A 20,905-nucleotide genomic window follows, 5' to 3' on the forward strand; every position below is an offset into this window, starting at 1 on the left:
CTGATTTCTGCAGGACAGTGAGAGTAAAGCTGTCTGCTGCTGTTCTATGTTTGCTAATGGGGCTTGACAGTCTGCAAAAGGGCCGGTCTCACTGCCTCATATCCTCGCTATGGACCGATGCTCCTGCCTGGCCCTGAGTTCTCACACCACTGACCTCCTGGGCTGGCTCTGTGTGTGTGTGTGTGGGTGTGTGTGTGTGTGTGTGTGTGTGTAAGCCCCTCCGTCTCTTTCTTTCTCATGTGTGTGGGATCCTGTAATATAAGTGTTGTCTTTTCATTCTTAGCTTTGACATTTACATCTGTACCTATGTCACTGCCCATATGCGTGTAACAACCCTGCATGCATGTGTGTAAGCCCTACTTTGTGTAGAAGAGGTGTGTTTGTGGTTACATGTACTGGATATAAACTCTCGCTCTTGCCAGTGGCCCTTGGCTGGTCCTGTGGGGCTCAGTGTGTCGGCTTTGATGGTGGGTCAGCGGGGAAGATCAGAGCATAGGGATGAGTCTCCAAAGACAAAACTACACACTCACACACACACACACACACACACACAGACTTGCTCAAAGTTAATGACGACTCCCCGCGGACTCACAGCTCCTCGGTCTGTGTACGTCGACCCCAGGAGCTGCCCTGCCAGCTGCCTGACTACAGAGAGCCAAAACACTCAGCAGAGGACGGAAATGGCTCCTGGTGTCAGCCAAGCATAGTGGCAACGCAGGCAGCTCACACCACTGCGGTGTTTGTGTGTGTGTGTGTGTGTGTGTGTGTGTGTGTGTGTGTGTGTGTGTATTGTGTGTGTGTGTAAGCTGCCAATATTCATCTGCTTTGCAAAACTCAACAGCTGTCTCTGTGTTTTATCTTTCCACACTGCTTCGATGCCAAAGGTTAAAAAGTTTGAAGCATAAAATCTATCTTGAGCCTCTTCAGAAAGACAGACAAGAGAATGTGTTTACAGCACATGATTTCTTAATGAGTTGGGATTTTTCTTCATGAAATAGTGGCGATCGCTGAAGGGTTGTTATTATGTCAACTGCAAAAGTTCCCCGTGAAAGTCAACCTGACAGGCCAAACCACTAATTAGGGACTTTGGAGGAATTAGTGATGAATGGAAGACCAGAACATATCTGACCTATCATCAGAAACCATCAAGTCTGAGAAAAAAAATACTGATAGGTTATGGGCTGTAATTATGTAAACACAGATGAATTCTTTTCATGCCTTGCACTTCCAGATTTTTTTTTTTATTGGTTTATATAAGTCTCCAACAATGTTGACAGGTTCTTGGTGTGCAAAAATGTAATTGAAGAGAGTTTGTGAAAGTGTCTGCTTTATTATTCTTCCCTTTCCCTTATTCACTAATTTTGCCTCCCTCTCATAGCCTCCCCATCAGTGTGATGCATTATGGGTCAGAGGAAATAGTAAATTAAAGATTAAATTAGATTGCAGGGATTTTTACGAGTGTCTTCAGGATCCAGTTTTGACATGCTCTCTGCATAAAACCTCCACAAAGCTTGTTTTTTGAGAATGTACTGGAATCTTTGCTGTACTGAGGAGAAAACTCAGCTTTTTTTTTTTTTTTTTTTTACAGCTACACTGGTTTCTTGTTCTCATGTTAGTTCAACAAGGTCAGTGGTTCCGACGGCAATCATCCTATTTCTACCAAGAGACACTGAGTGGAAAGCCTGAAAGCAAATATTGCTACAAGGACAGTAAGCCAGAGCATGGAGATGTCTTTTAAATACTCAAACTGTACTTGTCTCACAAAATAAATGGCAACATCCACTCTTTGCTGTTAAGAGGAAGAAGCAGAGTAAACCATGGATTGTGTGATAACCACATTTTTTGCCTGACCTGAACCAAACCGTAATTGACAGATATTGATGGAAGTGAGAGTTCTAGAAATGTTGGCATTGACCATAAACCTGTGTTTTGAATCCTCAAATATCTACATTCTTTTCTAGCAATACGGTCTGAAATAATTGTGAGGCGGACAGTGCAAGATGCTTTTTTAATTCCTTGAACAATTGCCTCTAATCTGACCTTGTGCAACGCATTTAAATCTACAGTGTTCCATTAGTTGTTCCGTGAATTTTAGTAAATGCCTACTTCAGCAAAGTTAGGTGCCATGTGCTTGGCAAATCTTCTGTGGAAATCCATTAGTCTGCTACATCCCCTGGTACATAACAGATCCATTTCAATTGCTTTCAGTCAGGTTAAGTAATTCTGGTGTCTCTTAAAGCAACTGACTCAGGAGAATCTTGGGAAATGAAGGGAAATTGTTAAATCCACTTGTGGCTATGGTGGCAGCTTTTCAGCCACAGTTAAATAGTCTTGCTTGAATGTTTTGTGGCCCAAAATACCCTAGAACTGGTTCATCATGCTGCTGTCTGAGGTGGAGGGATTTGCATGTGTTTTACTTGTCTGCAACAATAGACCCTGTTTGAATTGGCAGTATGAACTAAATCTCTGCGTCTGTCATCAAACTGGTACCTAGTAAAATCTTACTGACGGATCTAATAAGAGCTCCCTTAAGACTCGTATTATCTGGGTCCCAGGTGCTCTGTTCTCTGTAATCTGCATTGCAGCACTGTCTGCTACGGGAAAGTCTACAACAGTAACTCTGTAAAAGTATCTTAGCGATAACATATTCAGAAGATGCACTTTTTTTCTTAAGATTGTGGGCCAAACCTGTGTCGAATGCCTATGGTTGTTCCTTGCACAAGCCTCAGCACCATAGTGAAAATATATTACTCATCTAGCTTTGAGACTGAACACTTTCAATAGTTCCCCTTTTTTTTAAAATGGATAGATCTATACACATAGAAAACCATCCTTAACGGTTCCCTTTAATTAAATTGACAGAGTTAGTGTTGAAGACAGGCGAAAAAAGTATTTTGGTGAGAGAAGATGGCCGTTGGTTGTTTTGCTCCGAGCTTGTGGGACGAGTGAGAGAAAGCAGGAGGGATTTGATGCAGGCGGCTGTTCGCCAGCTGTCCCTCCGAGGGATTGGCTGGACAGCATTAGGAGTGTGAGCAAACTCGCTGACCAGTGACCACGGACGAGTCAGCCTGTCAACCACCCTAAGGCCTCTGCTGCACAGTCTCGTTGTTTCTGCTTCATGTTGAAAATCACTGCTATTCTCTTACGCTAAACTTCTCTAGTTTATTTCCTGGAAATCTCTTAAATGTGTCTTCCTTCCTTCTTTCCTTCCTTCTTGATTTCATCCCACTCTTTGCTCTCTTTTTCTGGTACTTTTCCATCACAACTACCACATTGGGGATTGCATCCTCACTCCTCACAACTTCCAATGTCCATGAAGATGTTACCGGCAGTTGCTCTTCTTTATTATTACTCCAGAAGTTGTGGTTATCAATCACTATCAGATTCATTTTTGTCTCTTCCTCTCTCTTGTATTTGTCTGCTGATCCGCCTGCACAGATAGTCTTCTGGCTCAACTTTCACTCACATGTCTTTCTTTCAGCACCTTTTCCCTTCCTCTGCTTCTTAAAGGGGCATGCGTCGCATTTTATAAAAACCGAACCTGCCACACTGAAGTTCCTTCACTTCTTTTCCAGAGTTTTTTTTTCTTCAAATGATGTAGTCGGTCCTAATTCATTCATTGATTCATAGGCTTAAATCTTCATACCATGACAGTACAATTATATATTGTTTAGAATGTAGAGTGTATTAATTCTATATCCCTTTATCATATGATAACGGGATATATAGGACTATGGTCCTAGTGACAGTGAAAGCAGCTCCAGATGTCGCACAGGTGGAAACGAGAATCAAAGCGTCGAAGTGAATCTGCCAATCGTCTGTCTCACTCTCTTTCTATCACTGACTACTGTCTCAATCTTTCATCCTTTCTGTTTCATTCTCTCTTCTTTAGCACAACTGACTCTGTCTTTCTTTGTCTGGTCTTGTCATCTGATCCACTTCTTCTTTTCTTCTTCTGTGTTATTTTAATTGACATGAACCTTTTTTTTTAATTAACATACAAATTTAGATTTTTTTTTCCTCTTCTTGTATTTCAAATTTTTCATTCTCACTCTCTTTCTCTGTCTACCATCATTTATGTGTTCTGTCTTTCTCTACCTGCAGTTTATCAATATTCAAGCAGTCATCAGTTATTCTCCTCTCCTCTCTTTTCTTTCTCTTTCTGATTCTACTAGCAGATAAAGTCACCCACAGTGTTTAGGTGAATCATCAGAGAAAGTCCCGCTGTTGTCATATTTTCTGGTTAACCTTGACTGCCTCTGTGTGGGTTCATAGGGTGGGTTCGTGAGTCTCAATAAAAAAGAAACATGTTTTTGTGCATTTTCTCATGAACTGGTGACCATGGGAGTGTGGTAATAAAACACAGCCATAAAATACAGTACACCTACAGATTAGTATTCACACATGACACAAAAACAATTCACTTCCCATAGAGCACCGTTTGCACCAAATCACTGCTGTAATCACTCCTTCCCCATCTTTAGAATCACTCTGAATGAATTCCTCTCTGAATCATCCAAATCTAAATCCCTTTTCCCTTCTGTGTGTTCCTGTCTCAAAGCTCACATCATGGTAGATTAGCGCAGAGGTTACGCTCCCTGTACACGTCGTGTGAACACTTCCCTTTGATTTTACATGCAGAACCTCAGTGGATTTCAATCGAGTTGCAAGCTGAGAAGGTGGAGAGGCAGCTGGAATGCTACTTAGCCGCTAGCTCTGTGGCTCACAAGTAGCCTCGCAGAGGACTGCGGCGATAACGTGTGCGATAATGTGAGTTGTAAGACTGTTGCCATCTTCATAGTTCAAAGTTTGAATTGTTCGTCTTCATCTAGATGCCGCTCAAAACGACTTCCTTCTCCTATAAGAAGTTGCCAGTTGGAATCTAGGACTAGATTAGGCTGTGAACACCCTCACTGCTTCACTGGAAGACCAAGGCTGTACTGGATAACTCAGTTTGTGTATGCGTAATTTGAAGAAGTACTAAAGCCGTGTTCACGTCATCTCAAATAGTTATCTTGATCAGCCTGTTCAGGTCAGCTTACTGGTTGTAATTCCAAGTGTAACATAAGTGGTAACAAACTCATGGCCTGGCCGTAACTTATGATTAACATCCAAAAACAAAGGGGCTTTCAAGCAATTTAGTATTTGTTCTTCCATGAAGTAAGAGGACTTGTGAGTGGCGTATAAAAACAAAAGCATTTTCAAAAATCAAAGCAACAGAGGCCGAGATATTCTGACTTGTAGTCCCTCCTATGGGTCAAGATCCAAAACATCTTTTATTTTCCATAATGCAACCAATAGCATCTGTTTGTTAGGTCCCCCTTAACAAATGTAAAATCTGAAATACATTTCTGATGCTAAGATTGCCAACACAGCCAGGCGCCTGATATTTTGTACATTGGATGTGCATTGCAGCAGATGTAATAAATATTTGATACATGTGAGACTCCTCCTGACCTTCTCACCACCTACAGTCAGTTTATCAAAGAGTTGTTGTGCCAAAAAGTCAGTGGACTCTTATACGGGGAAAATAAAATTCCAAGCTGCTGGTGTTTAAGCCCTGGGCTGTTGAAGGGAGTGTTGTAAAGTCATTTAGAGTACCATGACCTCTGCTTAAAGCCTCCACACACAGACACACAAGCTTAGCAGATCTATCTACCGTTCAACGCAAGACCAGACCAGTTATCACACACACTTTACTGCAGCATCTGTATCTGTGGTGTGGTGTGGGTGGGCAGCTTGTGGAGTGCGATGATGAAATGGTCACTGTCACATCTGCTAGAAGTCACAGTGATGTGAATTACATTTTCCTTCTCTATGGGTGTTTTTTTTTTTTTTTTGGCTTCATTGGAAAGCATTTGAAGTAGAGAGAACTGGCTCAGACGCAAACGGATAGGCTTCAATTATTGTAATTTGTTTTGATCAAGTCACGGCAATATATTTCAGGATTGGACTTCACTGATTTTCCCCAGAAACCCAATGAAGCTAGGAAGACACGCCTTCCCTCCCTGCCTTGTCTGCTCAGTTTCTTACTTAACTTTAGTATTTATGTAACTTGGAAGTGTCTGGGGACGTGGGGAGCTTTGACCTTCCTGGGTGTGGGTACAAGGTGGGGCTGGCACTTTCGGGAGGGCCTGATTGGTTCCAATGTTCTCACATCAACACAATTTTCTCTTTGGGTATGACTCGGGGAACAAAATGTGTCATTGGTCCGTTTTGGGTGGGTCCCCACATCATAAAATCACCAGAAGGTTTTAACAAGCCTGGCTTGGGTACAAAACCAAATTCTTCTTACCAAAGCTTTCGACTATAAAATTGTCCAAATGAATCTTCAAAATAAAATGAAATATCTGTTTGAATAAAGTGAAAGACTACCTCAGATATGTATGCTGGGCGCACACTTATTTTGAAGCCATGTGTTGGGTTAATGGAGGAAAGAGGAAGACTCCTTCATGTTTCTAGTGTACTAGATGTGCCTGCTGTCATGTAGTAAGTTAGGAGGTGTGTTCATATTGGCTCTTACTTTTAAAGTAATCCCTTTTTGAATATGTTCAACTATTGCTTCTACTACACTTACTGGACCAGCTGGCTTTGTTATGTGCTGCAACTTGACGTTTTGCAGGCTAAATATGTCAAATTTAACTGTGTCCCCCTGTTTAAAGTATTTATGCTAAGCTAAACTAACCGTGTGTAGCTTCACATTTTGCATATTTGACAGTGGTATCAACCTCCTCATTTCACTCCTCATCAACATTTCCCAAAATGTCCTTTTACTAAAATCCTGCAGGCTGGAGCAGCTGTCGCACTAGCAGTAGTAGAAGGACTGATGGAGGCAGATGCATGCTGTTGGACATATATGTTTAGTCCCGCTGCAGGTGAAAAACTGAGATGGTAGTAAACATCCTGGCTGGTTCCTAGTGAGTCTGCACTTACAGTCTGCACTAGGAAGTCGCAGCCTGTTGAACCTCGCTGCACTGACTGGAAACTAGAGAGGAGATGATGATGGAGAGTGTGTGTGTTGTAAGTATTTTAAATCAGTAAGAGTGTGATGGAGTAAGAATAGTCAGAGTGTGGTCATGTGTGTTTTGGGTACTCAAGCGATTACGTTGCTAGTTTTTCTGTGTGTTCTGCAGAATATAGCACATATTTCAGGCTTAGCGTTTACTGTTTATGTCTGCATGGGTATTTCTGTGCACGGCCTTCTAATTGCACTCGACATGCCCCTCTTTATTCATTTCCCTCCTCTCACTCTTTGTGTCCGTCGACAAACTGACTCTGCCGACTCTTTGCTGTGGGAGAAAACCCTCCAGCCGAGACAGGAACCAATTCCCCGGAGAGCACAGTATCATTATGGCGCATATTGCACTTAAAAGCATAGGAGGGGAGCACATTTGTTGGTTTTGTCATTTCACGCCGTCAGAAGTGGTCACAGGCTTTTGCTTCAGACTGATGATAACAGGGGTTTATTTAGGGAAACTGGAAGCCACGAAACCTATTAGACCTTAAGTATAAATCACATGTGATCGTTTTAAAGGCTTCTATGGTCGACCTCAGCGCAGGATATCTGCTTATCACCCACTGCTGTATATATTTACTCTGAAACCCTGTTTGTAAATATGCAATTTGATCCTATTTGTAGAGAATGCATGATAATCCTGAGACAAGCCACTGAAAGGACATTAAAGGTCAGAAAAGACGATGCTGACCATAGGAAAATAATATAGTTGACACATCAATTGACCTGCTTAAGTACAAATGTAATCAAACCATGATTTCCTCCAAAGAGTGGGAGCAGGAAACTTGCATTCCAGTATTTATCTTCATGCCGAGAGAGTAAAGTTTTCCCACTTGTCTCTCTATATTATCTTTACTGTCTCTTTCTCTTTGTGCACAATTATTTAATTAATATGTGTATGTGTGTGTGTGTGTGTGTGTGTGTGTGTGTGTTCCCATCCCACAGTGGAGTACGACAGGGAGCTCTCTCCACAGCGGCGTCACCACAAGGAGTTTAAGTTCAACCTCTCACAGATCCCAGAGGGCGAGGCCGTCACCGCAGCAGAGTTTCGCCTCTACAAGGAGTGTGTGAGCCGCGCCTTCCGCAATGACACCTTCCTACTCAAAGTCTACCAGGTGGTCAAGGAGCATCCTAACAGGTAACACACACACACACACACACACACACACACACACACACAGTAACAAACACACATAGTGATACGCTTTTGACAGGAAAATAACTGGTTTAAAACCCTGCAAGTGAGATATGCAGGGTCTGGTGGGTTTGCAGAGGGGTTGCACTGTGATTGTACTGGGAATCAACAAGTCAGGAAAAAGAGGGTGGTCCTGAAAATAGCAAGCATGCTCCGTTGACCTTTTCTGGAGACAAACAGGTGAAGACTATGATTTAGTTGCCTCTCCATGTGTGTTTCTCTCTGTCATCCTCCCTGTGTGTGACACACACTCTGGCCCCTTGCCATGTTTATATTGTAAAATCAAGCAAAACCAAGTCTTACAGAAATAGCACAGCTTCAAAATCCTCCCGTCCTCCAAATGAGCGCAGCTAATACATGCCAAACATTTACATTACATCTGCAGGGGCAGATAAACATCCAGGAAGATCTCTGAATGATATTTGTGTTTTAACAAGCCCGCCCAGCGAGACCTCCAGCATGAAGAGAATTCCTGAAATACATTTTTATATTGTTTTGTTTCTCAATGCATACACATCAAATAATCTTTCTCCTTTAAAGCTTGGCGCATGGAGAGCTGTTACACTTGATTAATGTATTATTTTGGGTTGAATATTGTCAAGAAACAAAACACCTTAAGGTGGGGTCTTTAACACCAAATTTTCTCTGACTACAGTCCTCGGCTAAAGCTGGTCCACTCTTAGGCCCGCAGATTGTTATTTTTTCTGTCTGTCAAAAGGTTTCTTTGGGTATCAAGACCTACTTATTTTGTGCATTCCTTTATCCCTACAATGGGTAGTTTGTGCACTCCAGCCTGGAGGTAAAGCCCTTTATTTTTGGAGATATTTGGAGATTAAAGGGCCCATATATCTCCAATTTCTGTATTATTGTAGGACAGGGTTCTACCTTGAAGAAAATTACAGCCTTGATGGTGTGCTATCAGATGGAGAAAGGTTTGGTCCCGATGTGTTTGTGTGCTTTGTCGGCGTGAATTCAAGGTGCAACATGCATCCACTGACATAACCAGTGACGTCGCAACAACATTATAGTTGCAACTGTTCTCCTTTTCTATTCCTTTCTTCATTGTCTTCAGTGCCGAATGTAGCGTGACGTCTGAGGTTTGGTGGTTTATATGCTGTTAAGTCTGTTGTTGTTGTTGTTGTATTCCCCATTTTCTGCCTTTTGCAAAACTGTTCCTGTGTAATCGCCCAATCAGTGGGGAGCCTATTAACTTTCTCGCGCCTTCCTTCCCGTAAAAACCTGACTCCTGTTTTGACTCTGAGCCGTAATGATAGAGCGCTTAATTATCCTGACACCCTTTGTACTTTTCATTTGATTGGGGCGGTTTCGCTAACAGCAAGCAAGGAATGTGGGAGATTACAATGCCAGAAATGTGGCAAGCTTGACATCGTATTGAGAAAGGGCAGGTTGCTGCAAAGGCTGTTTTTACCGACCCAAAGCCATCAAGCTGCATTTTTACCAGCTATTATACTATACCTAACAAGATGATTTCATTCCTCCTGTTTTCCATATACAAGTATTTAACCGTAATATGGCCTTTACTCTGATTCTTAAAATGCTGCTGAGCTATACTGGCGTGTAAACCTCCTTCTTATACTAAAATCCTCTGCATCCTTGTCATCCAGATATCTGAATTGCATATTGCTTTTACAATCTTACAAATATGCCCTTTCAACAGTTCAAAAGATGAAAGCACATGCAATAACCAGGCCAGCTGTGTGCTTCGCTCTCCCACCTTGTGTTACATTTTTAACAACATTCACTGACGAGACTTATAAAGGAGATTTATTGTAGTAAAAAAAACACACACAACTTTCACCTTTCACCTTATTATTCCAGTTCATTTAAGCAGTCAGTCAATAAGAAGTTTTACAGAAGGCCCTCAGTAGCCTTCGCCCTGCAGGCGGCTCTCTGATGGACCCCCTGCCATCCTTCGTCGGCCGTACAGCGGCTGTGACGACGAGGTGGAAACATCGGTACACTGGCAACACGATAACTTAGCAAAAGGGTGGAGTGTGTGTGTGTGTGTGTGTGTGTGAGGGGAATAGAGTCTAATACGGAAACTGTCAGAAACACTCTCATTAATGACCAATAAAGAGGGGCCTCTGATGCATGACTGCAGGGGCATTCTCCGAACACCTGGATGATTGTGCGTCTTTGATGTCGGCTCTGGAGGACGGTCCGACGGACCCGACGCTGTGTCATTACCACTGTAATGGGATGGTGGGAGGACAGGCCCTCTTATCACTCACACTCTGTCTTTTCTTTACAACTCCTTTGCTCTCTTTTCATTAATTCCTCCTCAGTTGTATTACGTGGGTCTTTTTTTTTTTTCTTCCCTTGCTTGACACGTTATTTCATTCTGCAGCCTGATTTTGTTCACACATTATAGTGAATGATATAAACATACCTGTAGCCTGATACCAAAGATTTAATGCCTTCCTTTTGTCCTGTCCCTCAGAGAGGTAGACTGAAGGGTCAGACCAACAGTGGAGTACAATACAGTGTATCCAAGCCTTTTCTGTTAAGTGCAGCTATTCATCTTTCTGTCATTTTGTTATGATACTGTTACCCTGACACAAACCACCAGCTCCTGTGTTTCCCTTTGGTTTCTTAAAGAGGTAGATCAGTCTGCTGGTGTTCTGAGCTACATGATAATGGCACTGTACCGTATTTCTGTATTTATGCTGTAGATTGATTGACTAAAGAAAAAAAAAAAATACAATGTACCAACAACTATACAGCGCATAATTATTAGTCTTTATTTCTCCCTCGCTCGCTCCCTGGAAGTTGTGTTACAGTCATTTTTCCTCTTTTGTGCTCCTAGCAAATTCGTTTGCACCTCTCTTTGTTTCATGTACTCTTCTTATATCTTTTAGATATCTTTTGTTGGCTCCATCTATTATTTTAAAATGTTGATAATATTCTTCCCGTAGTTTAAGTAAGCCTTTTTGATGACTACGGCACAGTTTGATAGTTGCCCTCTCAGGTCTGAAAAACCTCAAAGAACTTCAAAATGTGGTCGGCCATAAGCTGACACGCGTACTAACTAGCTTGGCTGCTCTGAACCTTAAAGGGCACTTTGGATAATCAGACACACTAGTTCACTTAGAGTGCTTTGACTACGTCTGCTTGATAACAGTGGCTTATTTCTCTCCTTCCCATCATCTTTTTCATTAGATGACAGCTGTTGCACCCAAAATAAGGTTCCTTGGCTAATCAGCTTCACCCAGCCCTGACACCATCAAGTCACAAACATATCTATATTATAATCTATGATCTAATTATTTGTGTGTGTCCTCTCCCACGTTCCCCCAGAGAGGCAGACCTCTTCCTGCTGGAGTCTCGCAGGCTGTGGGCGTCTGAGGAGGGCTGGCTGGAGTTTGACATCACTGCCACTAGCAACCTGTGGGTGATGAGCCCGGCACACAATCTGGGCCTGCAGGTCAGCGTGGAGACCAGCAGCGGTAAGAGATTTCATTGTGTATACGCTTTTGTTTTGCTTTTAAAGCAAACAATGCAATTTTAAAGTTTTGCCTTTTGATAGTTTAAGTAAGTCACTTTCTGTAAACAGGGCAGAGCATCAGCTCCAAGGAGGCGGGGCTCGTAGGACGTGACGGTGCGCTGGAGAAGCAGCCCTTCATGGTGGCGTTCTTCAAAGTCAGTGAAGTGCACATCCGCACCGCCCGCTCCACTGGCGGAAAACGTCGGCAGCAGAACCGCAACCGGTCCACGCAGCCACAGGACGGGTCCAGAGGGCTAGGCCCAGCAGGTCAGTCTGACGTCCGCTACATGAAACACTGAACCTCAACTGACCTCATCAAACAATACAACCGTGAACACAATCAGATGCAGAACTGACCTCAATCCAAACTCACTACATCCGTAACTGATGCCTAACCTGTTGAGATCAGTGGATGTGTAGCATGTGTTTGAAGTGTTCCTCTTTGAGACGCTTGATGAATTGGACCTGACTTCATCCGGAGCTCTCTCTAATCAGCCCGCATCAGATGAAAGTCCCATCACAGGGATGATGTCCAAAATCTATTTTTACTGCAGTTTCTCTATATGGATGAAGTGTATCCTGAAACCTGCATAGTGAGCAATGAATATAGTGTTTTTCAGAGCTATATACTGTATACATATACAATGTTTTATTGGGTTTCTGTGGCAGCTCTCCAGAAGAGTTGACCTAGAAAGTTGGTTGGAGTATGAGATACATACGTGCTGTTAGGGAGAGTATAGAGGAGAAAGGAGTTTGGGGACAAACTGAAAGAAAAAAGACCGACAAAGTGTAACGAGAAGAGAAGATTCCTGAGACAGACTAATTATGACTTTTTGTGTTGCGTCGTGGAACAATTTGAGTGCTCACTAGAGATTTTTTGACAAACGGCAAAATGTCGGAGACACAAATTAGTGGACGAATGAATATCCATGGCGAATGCATCGTGACAGGTGACCTCATCCTCTGAACCTCCTCATTAGTCCTCCCCGCTTCTCTTCCTACTCAGCAGTATGATGTAATGAGCAGGTATAAGCCTCATGTTGTGAACTCCGCAAGCTTTTCAAATTAAATCAAACCCTAATCCGCTCACCTTTCACCTGCTGCGTGATTCTGGACAGACTTTACAGCGCTTACAGCTAAGCTGCTCCTGTGAGGCTTCATTGTGTGACTAGTGCAGTACATGAAGCAAGGGCTCAGGGAGCCTGCTGTTAATAGCCGTCTGATCCTTGGCTAATTTGTGTTAATATTAAGCCTTCATGGCTCAAAGCTTTGACTCTGCTGCGTATGCAGCCCTAAATAATATACCTCCAAGTGTTAGTGATATTTCTAAGTGTTAATATATTTCAAGTTTTCCCATGCCCATGCTCAACGTTTTCTAAAAGTCTTTCTACAACATTTGCGCATGTCAGCTGCTGTATAGTTATGGAAAATTATTATGGAAAGAAAAAAAAATACAGGTTGATTACCTTATGATTAAGGTCTGGGGACTAAAGAGTTGGTTAGCACACTGCTTGATAACATTGGACATAAATTGTGAAATGCGTATTCGTCTGAAGGATCATAGCATTATATAACTTGTATCTCTTAACTTGTATAGTCTACCATGGATTTATGTCAGCCTAAAACCTGGGTGAACTTGATTCCACAATCAGAAATATATGTAAAACTGAGTATAGTCATGTTTAGATTCTGTATCATAGCTCACTAAGCACACAGCATTGCTGTCTCTAAATATCTCATAGGGCTGTGTGTCTGCTGAGCTTCAAGTAGCCGAAATTGCTTGACCAAACAGCAGCCTAAGCTGTACACACCAGCTTGCCGGTCTCCAGTGAGACTTGTGATAAATGATGTTGAGAATCAGCCTAAGTATACTTGAGCTGATCCAAGAGACTTGTCCTAAATTAGCCACTAATTCAAGCTGATTCTCAGCCCAAAACGGCTCAAGCCTGCACCTTAAAAACCTGACTAAATCTGGGCCAGAGGCGGCTCACATTTGGTTCTCTGGTGCCAGAACACAGCTTTAGTGCACTGACACAGCTGTAGACGGCCCCACTTGGCTGGCTACCTGGGAAGCGATTTACCTTTGCTTTGCTTCTCCTGCTCCCCCGTTAAATGGCTCTACCATCTGCGTGGTGTACAGAAGTATTTGTGGGACAAGTTGGGTTTGTTCTCATTAATACTCTGAAAAACCCTTGCTGAGATTTCTTTGGCTCTATATCCTGTTTGTCCAGTGCATCTCCTTCACTTTCTCAGTAGGTTACTGTGTGCTGCTGTTAACACAACAGGTTGTGAGTAAAGTTCCTGCAGGGCTTTTTCTCAGTAATTGCATTGGATGAAAGCTTTGGCTGACAAAACAGAGAACAAAGACTCATCATTTGTTATGCTACAGGACAGTTAGAGTGTAGCCTACCACATGTTCAGTTTTGCAGACTTGTTCTCTCTCCTACCCAGTTGTCTTTGGCTTGAGATGTCTTTAAGTCCAGATGCCTTGAAGATGATACTGATACTGGGGTACACTAGTGAATCGGAAGGCTAAGAGGCACGCCATGTGCTCACAATGCGTTTTCTCTAACGAATGTCCCCTCTGCTTTATTTCAGTATATAAAGGAATATGTTTGTCAATTGTTCATGAATTCATAATTAAAGAAGTAGTAAAATACTAACTGACCTTTATAAGCAAATTGTGACAAAGGTAGGTTGGCCGTAGTCTGCTTTTGTGTCCCAGACTTTATCAGGATGAGAAAACTTTCTCCGCTCAAAAAATCTGCTCTAACAAGGACAAACTGTTAAATAGGCGTCCTGGAGGATTGGACTTTACATAACCCAAAACATCAAGACCTCTCCGCCTCGCCACTCGGGAACGACGGGGAGTGTAAATATTTAGATCCTACACAGGAAGCGGGGAGGCCCCCCTCGCGACAGCCGAGTGTCCACGGCCAGCGGAGGACTGCTGGGATTGGACGGGATGGGAGGATCCGTGAGGAATTCAGGAGGGCATATGGTTTCAATACCGCATCGCTCACTCCAGAGACGGGGAGGAGGACAGGATGGATGGGGAGAGCATCCGTCTTGTGGCGCGCTCATGGCGAGAAACAAAATGTGGACGTTGTCCCCTAGTTTCTGTTTGGCACAGTGCTACAGTACATCAGTTCAGGCCACCACGGCGCCAACTAAAAGGAGAATTTCCTCAATAATTCACCGTGATACTTTTTTTTCCCCTAAAAAAAATATCACATCTAAGGCCGGAAGGCAGCAATGTGTTTGTTTTTAATTGCTCTCCTGTGCAGTGACTTCCACATAGAGGTTTTTTTTTAAAACTTTTTTCCGCATGAGTTACTTTGCTCTGTGTGCTTTCTAAAAATAGTTTCCCTCCTCTGCCCAAATTGCACACTCCTGACCTGTGTGGTTGACCACTGCACAGATTTCACTGCATCTTTTGTATCAGTCTGGTAACGTTGTGTCGTCATTTTAAGTACAACTGACAGCGTGGGAGATATTTTTTGTCAATTTTCATTTTATACATTTGGCTGTGCTGCTTTGCTTTGTCATAAATTACTGAAATGCCTCTCCCAGTCTGCTAAGGATATAAAAATTGTCCCTACTGTACTCCCTGTGAGGCCTTGGGCCTTGTTATTTCCTCATTCTCACATTTTTAGTGAGCTGGATTTAAAATGACATGTGATATTAAATGTCTTCCAGATGACAAACTTGGACAAATTCAGCCAAATGAATTCTATCAGGTCTTGAGATAATAGTGTGATAAGCCATCTTTGTTTTTCACATTCCAGTCACGAAAGCAGACAATTTGCAGACCACGGAGACGAATGGCTTGTTTGCTTAATTATTGAGCATATTGTTTTTTTTAGTCTAGTATAAATGTTCTCTTAAATTTGGATTTATGCATTGGATGTATGAATAGTTCTGTCAGCATGATGCTTCCGCCCCCTCTGGGTGTGCCTGATGTGTGCGCAGTGGAAAAGGCTGCTGTGTGTACCTTGCCAAGAAAACAATACAACACCTTTAAAGGTAATTTGGGGTTTTGTGGGCGAAGAAGGCCGGGGAGGTAATGGGAGTCGGGTTGGGCTTTGGCTGTGGGGGAAGTTAACAACCATCCGGGGAAGGAATATCACGTCCCGGCTGCAAAGGCGGCCTGTAATTAGGCCTAGCCAGTCATTAGCTGCACAGCTAAAAGACTGACCGCGCTAACAGTATCGCTTAAGGAATTATAATAACACGGCGCTGGGCCAGCCGTGTTTTTTCATCTGTCTCTCCTCTCCTCCCTCCACCTCCTCATTCTCCTCGCTCCCTCCCCACCCCGACCTCCTTTTGTTTACCGTTGGAGTAATTAGACATGGCGGAGCTCCCTCGCAGGGTTTAATAACCTCTGTGATGAAAGACAGGAAGAAAGATAAACTTCAGTAGTGGTGGTTGGTGGGAGGGGGAAAAGAGAGGAGAGACGTCAGGGACAACAGTGACATTCTCCTTTCATGTCGCTGTTCATGGCCTCTCTCCTTTCAGGAAGGAATGAGGCCATCGGGACTCTCTCCTTCCACCTTCTGGGTTAGTGACCCAGATTCTATCTTAAACATTGGGCCTATGCAACCCAAGTTTTCTGTCACCACCACCTCTATGGGGCTTCATGTAATTGATACTGTAAAAGCTGCAATCTTTTCTCACTCTTGATTTGAGAAATTGCTGGAGCGAACTATAGAGCTACAGCGAGATTGTGGCGTGCCGGGGGTTGAAATGACATTTTAATGTCATGTGTCACACGCACACAGACACGCACATACTTCCTAGACCAAACACCCTGACTATAAAGTCTGAATTGGCACCATTTAATTCTTGTACTTTTGGAACAACATGTCATGGATATAACTTACAGCTTTTTCCCCCTAACGTAGGTGCTGGTGAAAGTGTTTTGGGGGCTTAATGAATGGCAGGTAGTGTAGTGAGAGGTTAATATCGGCCCAGCACATTATATTGAACGTCTCAGTGTTAAAGAGCTACAGTGCTTGTGCTCAGTAAGGAGCAGTGTTTCCCCTGCTATTGAATACACAGGGTGGGGAACCGGCAGTCGCTGCCCCGCCTCAATGAATTCAATATGAATTGGCTTTAGTGGAGTTTTAGTGTCACATGGTCAAGCGGATGCTTGTCTACTCACAGAGAAACACTTCCAGGTAAAACACAGTGAGGCAAGCTGCTGTAATATGGGAGTGGAGCTCAGTTCCACTGGCTCCATACACATTGCCATGTCGGTAAAAGGAAATCCTGCTTCCATTTGATGTTAAAATATTTGATCCTGACAGCTATGCAAGAGGCAGGTCGAATTCAAATTCACTGTTTGGTTCTTCATGTGCTGCCTTTGATGTTTTAGGAAATATGCTTATTCTCTTTCTTGTCCAGAGTTACATAAGTTTGATACCACTCATGTCTGTCAGAGTACGTTTTTCCTCAATCTCCTTCCCACCTCTGCCTTCTGTCCAGGAAAGGAAAAATAAATGAATGAAGCCTCATGGGAGCTGGAGCTCAGCGGTAGCTGTGTGGCATAAAATTTTTACAGGCAGGAAGGGGAGATGTGGTTTATGGGCACCACAAATCTGGGCCTTTACACTCAATGAAAGCCCACAGTAAATATCAGCTTTATTCCTCTTAAAAGAGCCCCACAGACTGTAAATGCACATGGCTTTGAAGGCCAAGAGGTGCAAGGAAAATCAGTTTTGTGTGTGAGAGAGAGCGGGCATAAGGGAATAAGTTGCTGAATATTATACCTTGTGCTGTACAGCACACGGCAAAGCGAGACATTCTTTTAATGTGTTGACATTCCATTCAATATGATGAGTTTAACAAGAATTTAACTCTCACAGGAATTATATCAGCTGATAATACATCAATATCTCAGCTATCCAACCATGTGCATGTGTTGGAACCTGTCGCTGATGGTCATTTCAACTTGATATCTGACTGCACAGGGTAACATGTAACATGTAACATTTAATTATTCTAAAAAATAGAAGAATACTGCACACTTGTCATTCAAAGGTATTGGAGCATTTCACTTTGAAAGTCATGGCACTCAAATTGAATTCATGGCAAGGAGCTGTGTGCAGACTTGGAGTCTAAAGACAGAAATCCAATGAGACGATCTGATTTTGCCACCCTGCCGGCCACCATAGAAACCCCACAAGGAACTATATCAATGGCTATGGGTGTAGAAGTCAGACTAGCGTGCAGGCAGCTTCATTCACCCTCCAATCTGGGCTGTGATTTGACCCAAAGCTGAATGTCACACACCATAAAGTAAACCTGGATGAAGGAGCAGAGGGTCTCTGTGAGAGTGTGTGTGTGTACAAAAAAAGGTCTGTGCAGTTTGAGCCTGTGCATTGTCAGTGTTTGGAAGCATTGAGTACAGTATTATAGTGTAATAGAGGTATTTACAGCGACATGTTGACTGGCATAGAAATAGCAAGCCCAAAGTTCATAAAACCCATGTGATCTATATTCCAATACGGACTCATAAATCTCTACACATTAACTGTGTGAACTGTGTAAAGCCCTTCCCTACTATAATACTGAAATATGTCAATCCCTCTTTCTATAAACACCACCTCAGGTTCATATCAGGTCAGCCAAGTAACTTAGCCAATCGGATTAGTTCTTCCAATGTCCCTTTTGCTCTGTCCTTGGATGTTTCCTGCACATGAACACTACACACACTGCAAATGCAGTGTGTGTAGTGTATTTTTTTTATCCTAATAATTGTAGGAAATATCTGTACAATCTTACAGCAGCTGGTCTAGAACCAGCCTGTTCCCTCATTTGTGAAGGTCCACATATAGAATGTCTGTCTGCTGTTGAAGACTCTGGCAGATCAGTCAGTCCACTGGGAGGCAGGACTAGCGCACGTGACCCGGTATCCATGTGTATCATCTGGACACACCTGGAGCCAAACATATGTGCCTGAATGCACAGCAAACGCATACACAAACACACACACTCACACACACACACACACACACACACAAACATATATAACTCTGTATTTCCACATTAGCAGACACCCGGTGAACTGCCCTTCCTATTGGAAAGGAAGGAACCATAAACTGGAGAAACACCTGACTGTATTTGATGCTTACGGATGACCATTTGACCTCACCTCGCAGCCGTCCGCCATGACCAGCGTCACCTCTCGTTTCCCGTCTCTTACAGAATTAACCCGTCTAATCAGATGACATATTCATATTCTGCTGCAATAAGAAGAAACTATTGTCATTAGATCACCTGCACATGTTCCCTTCAGATTGTAGAAACTGAAGCCCAAAACTGCGTCTTACTCTTTTGTCTCTTTTGTCTTTCTCATTTATTTTAAGCTGTGGTGAATACAAGTGACAAATCCAACTTGCTCTCCCTCCCTCTATCCCTCTCTCCCTCTCTCCCTTTCTCCCTCTCTCCTTCCCTCCCTCCCTCCCTCTCGCGCCTGTCTGTCTGCTATTCTTATTTGAGACGAGTCCAGCTAAAACACACCGTCACAAGTCTGGGCAGTGCGGTCAGCGCGTCTGTTCAAAATAAAAAGTGATTTGATGATGAAATCTTAATGCAACTAGCGCTGGTGAATTTAAATTACAACTCTTAATTTGAATGAGTTTCATTCTAAGTGAATTTGGCTGTTAAACAGATAAACATCAGGTCATCTGTGAGCATGTGTGTGTGTGTATTTATGTATGTTCAGTAAGTGCCAATGGTAATGAATGATAGATGTAGAGATGTAAGGACCCAACATCAATGACCCTTACATAATTGAAGTGTGTATATATTTGTTTGTATATATGGTGTGTGTGTGTGTGTGTGTGTGTGTGTGTGTGTGTGTGTCTGTCACTCTTTCTCCAACTCCAGCTGACTAAACAAGTCTGCTGTTGGTGAGTTGGTGAGGTGAGTGGCTGTGACTGAGTGACAAATCCCCGTCTGCAGTCTGACTCACTCGCTCTCCTTTTCTCTGACACACACACACACACACACACACACACACACACACACACACACACACACACACACACACACACACGTATACAGTATATTATATGGTAATTGTTTCCTGTAAATGTGCATTTCTGTAGACAAACAGATCCTCTCTTTTGCCTTATGTGAAGCAAATAGCCATGTTTGCATGGCTTGACAGGATAAGTGGCTACACCAAACAGGCTGACTATGCAATGAGCAAATCTGAAGAACTAGTAAATGACAGTGTTGAATGTGAGAGCCAGTTGCAGATCACCTCAAAGCTGTACTTTTTTTTTTTTTTTCTTGCAATGTGTAAACTTATTGTAGCCTAAATATCTCCAGCACTAACTCTTCTCGGCTAAAAATGGAATCGGAAACCAGTATTGTAACCCTAATGACAAGTGAGACCAAAAAAACTAGTCAACCACTTGAAGGTTTTCAGTCAAAACAGTTGGTTAACATTTTTATAATTAACTTGTGAGAATATGCAGACCAACAACCGACTACAATTAACATCACTTGCAGGCTTAAGGCTGAAGTGTTGCTTAAGGCGTCGTGTGGCCACCAAGAAGCCAAGCTTAGTTTGCTTATGCGTTCTTACAGGACTCATTTTCCCCCCTTTCATTGTCTTTCTCTGGGTGGTTTGTGAAAAAAAAAAATACAAAATCACAACAATAAAATCAATGAGGTGAGACGCAGAGTGTGAGCAGGAGGACGTCAGTGGAAAGTCGGTGTCACCGTCTTGACCTCAGCGTGGCGACCGACGCCAGCAATGACCTCCTCGACTGTGAAAAGTAAAGCTTATACCTGGGACTGTCTGTGGCCGTCTGCCCCGCCGCTGCAGAATGGAACAGAGATAATTAGGAACAAACTGCAGGGCAGGAGAGTCTGTAAACACAGTTGTCACTGTGTCACCACTTGCGCTCGCGCCAAGCAATATTTGATGAATTCAATTAGGCCGGCGTTCAAACTCATTAAACAAAAGATGAATGTGAAGCACGTACGGTACGGTGACCGCTGTGCTCAGCATTTGTGCCTGCGCTGTGGTCTACGCCCTCACATGCGCCTCCACCCAGTGCAATACATGAGGCGTATTGTGTTGTCGTTCTGCTCTCAGATTCTGAATGTCATGAGTCACTTTCAGCTTTAATTGGGAATAATTTACCCAGGCAAGGGTTTTAGCTTTACCGTG

General features: G+C 43.0%; 1 protein-coding gene across 1 annotated transcript in view; it reads left to right on the forward strand.

Annotated features, from left to right (window-relative positions):
• Positions 1 to 20,905, forward strand: part of bmp6 (bone morphogenetic protein 6) — a 47,832-nt gene that overhangs the window by 22,615 nt on the left and 4,312 nt on the right. Inside the window, exons 2-4 of the mRNA XM_068709698.1 lie at positions 7,961 to 8,153; positions 11,529 to 11,677; positions 11,785 to 11,982. Of these exons, the coding sequence (XP_068565799.1) occupies positions 7,961 to 8,153; positions 11,529 to 11,677; positions 11,785 to 11,982 (540 nt within the window). The remainder of the gene's footprint in view (positions 1 to 7,960; positions 8,154 to 11,528; positions 11,678 to 11,784; positions 11,983 to 20,905) is intronic.

The sequence above is a fragment of the Cebidichthys violaceus genome, unplaced genomic scaffold (genome assembly GCF_023349555.1).
Source record: "Cebidichthys violaceus isolate CVI_PGR_0920_01 unplaced genomic scaffold, fCebVio1.0.p SCAF_15, whole genome shotgun sequence".
Lineage (NCBI taxonomy): Eukaryota > Metazoa > Chordata > Actinopteri > Perciformes > Stichaeidae > Cebidichthys > Cebidichthys violaceus.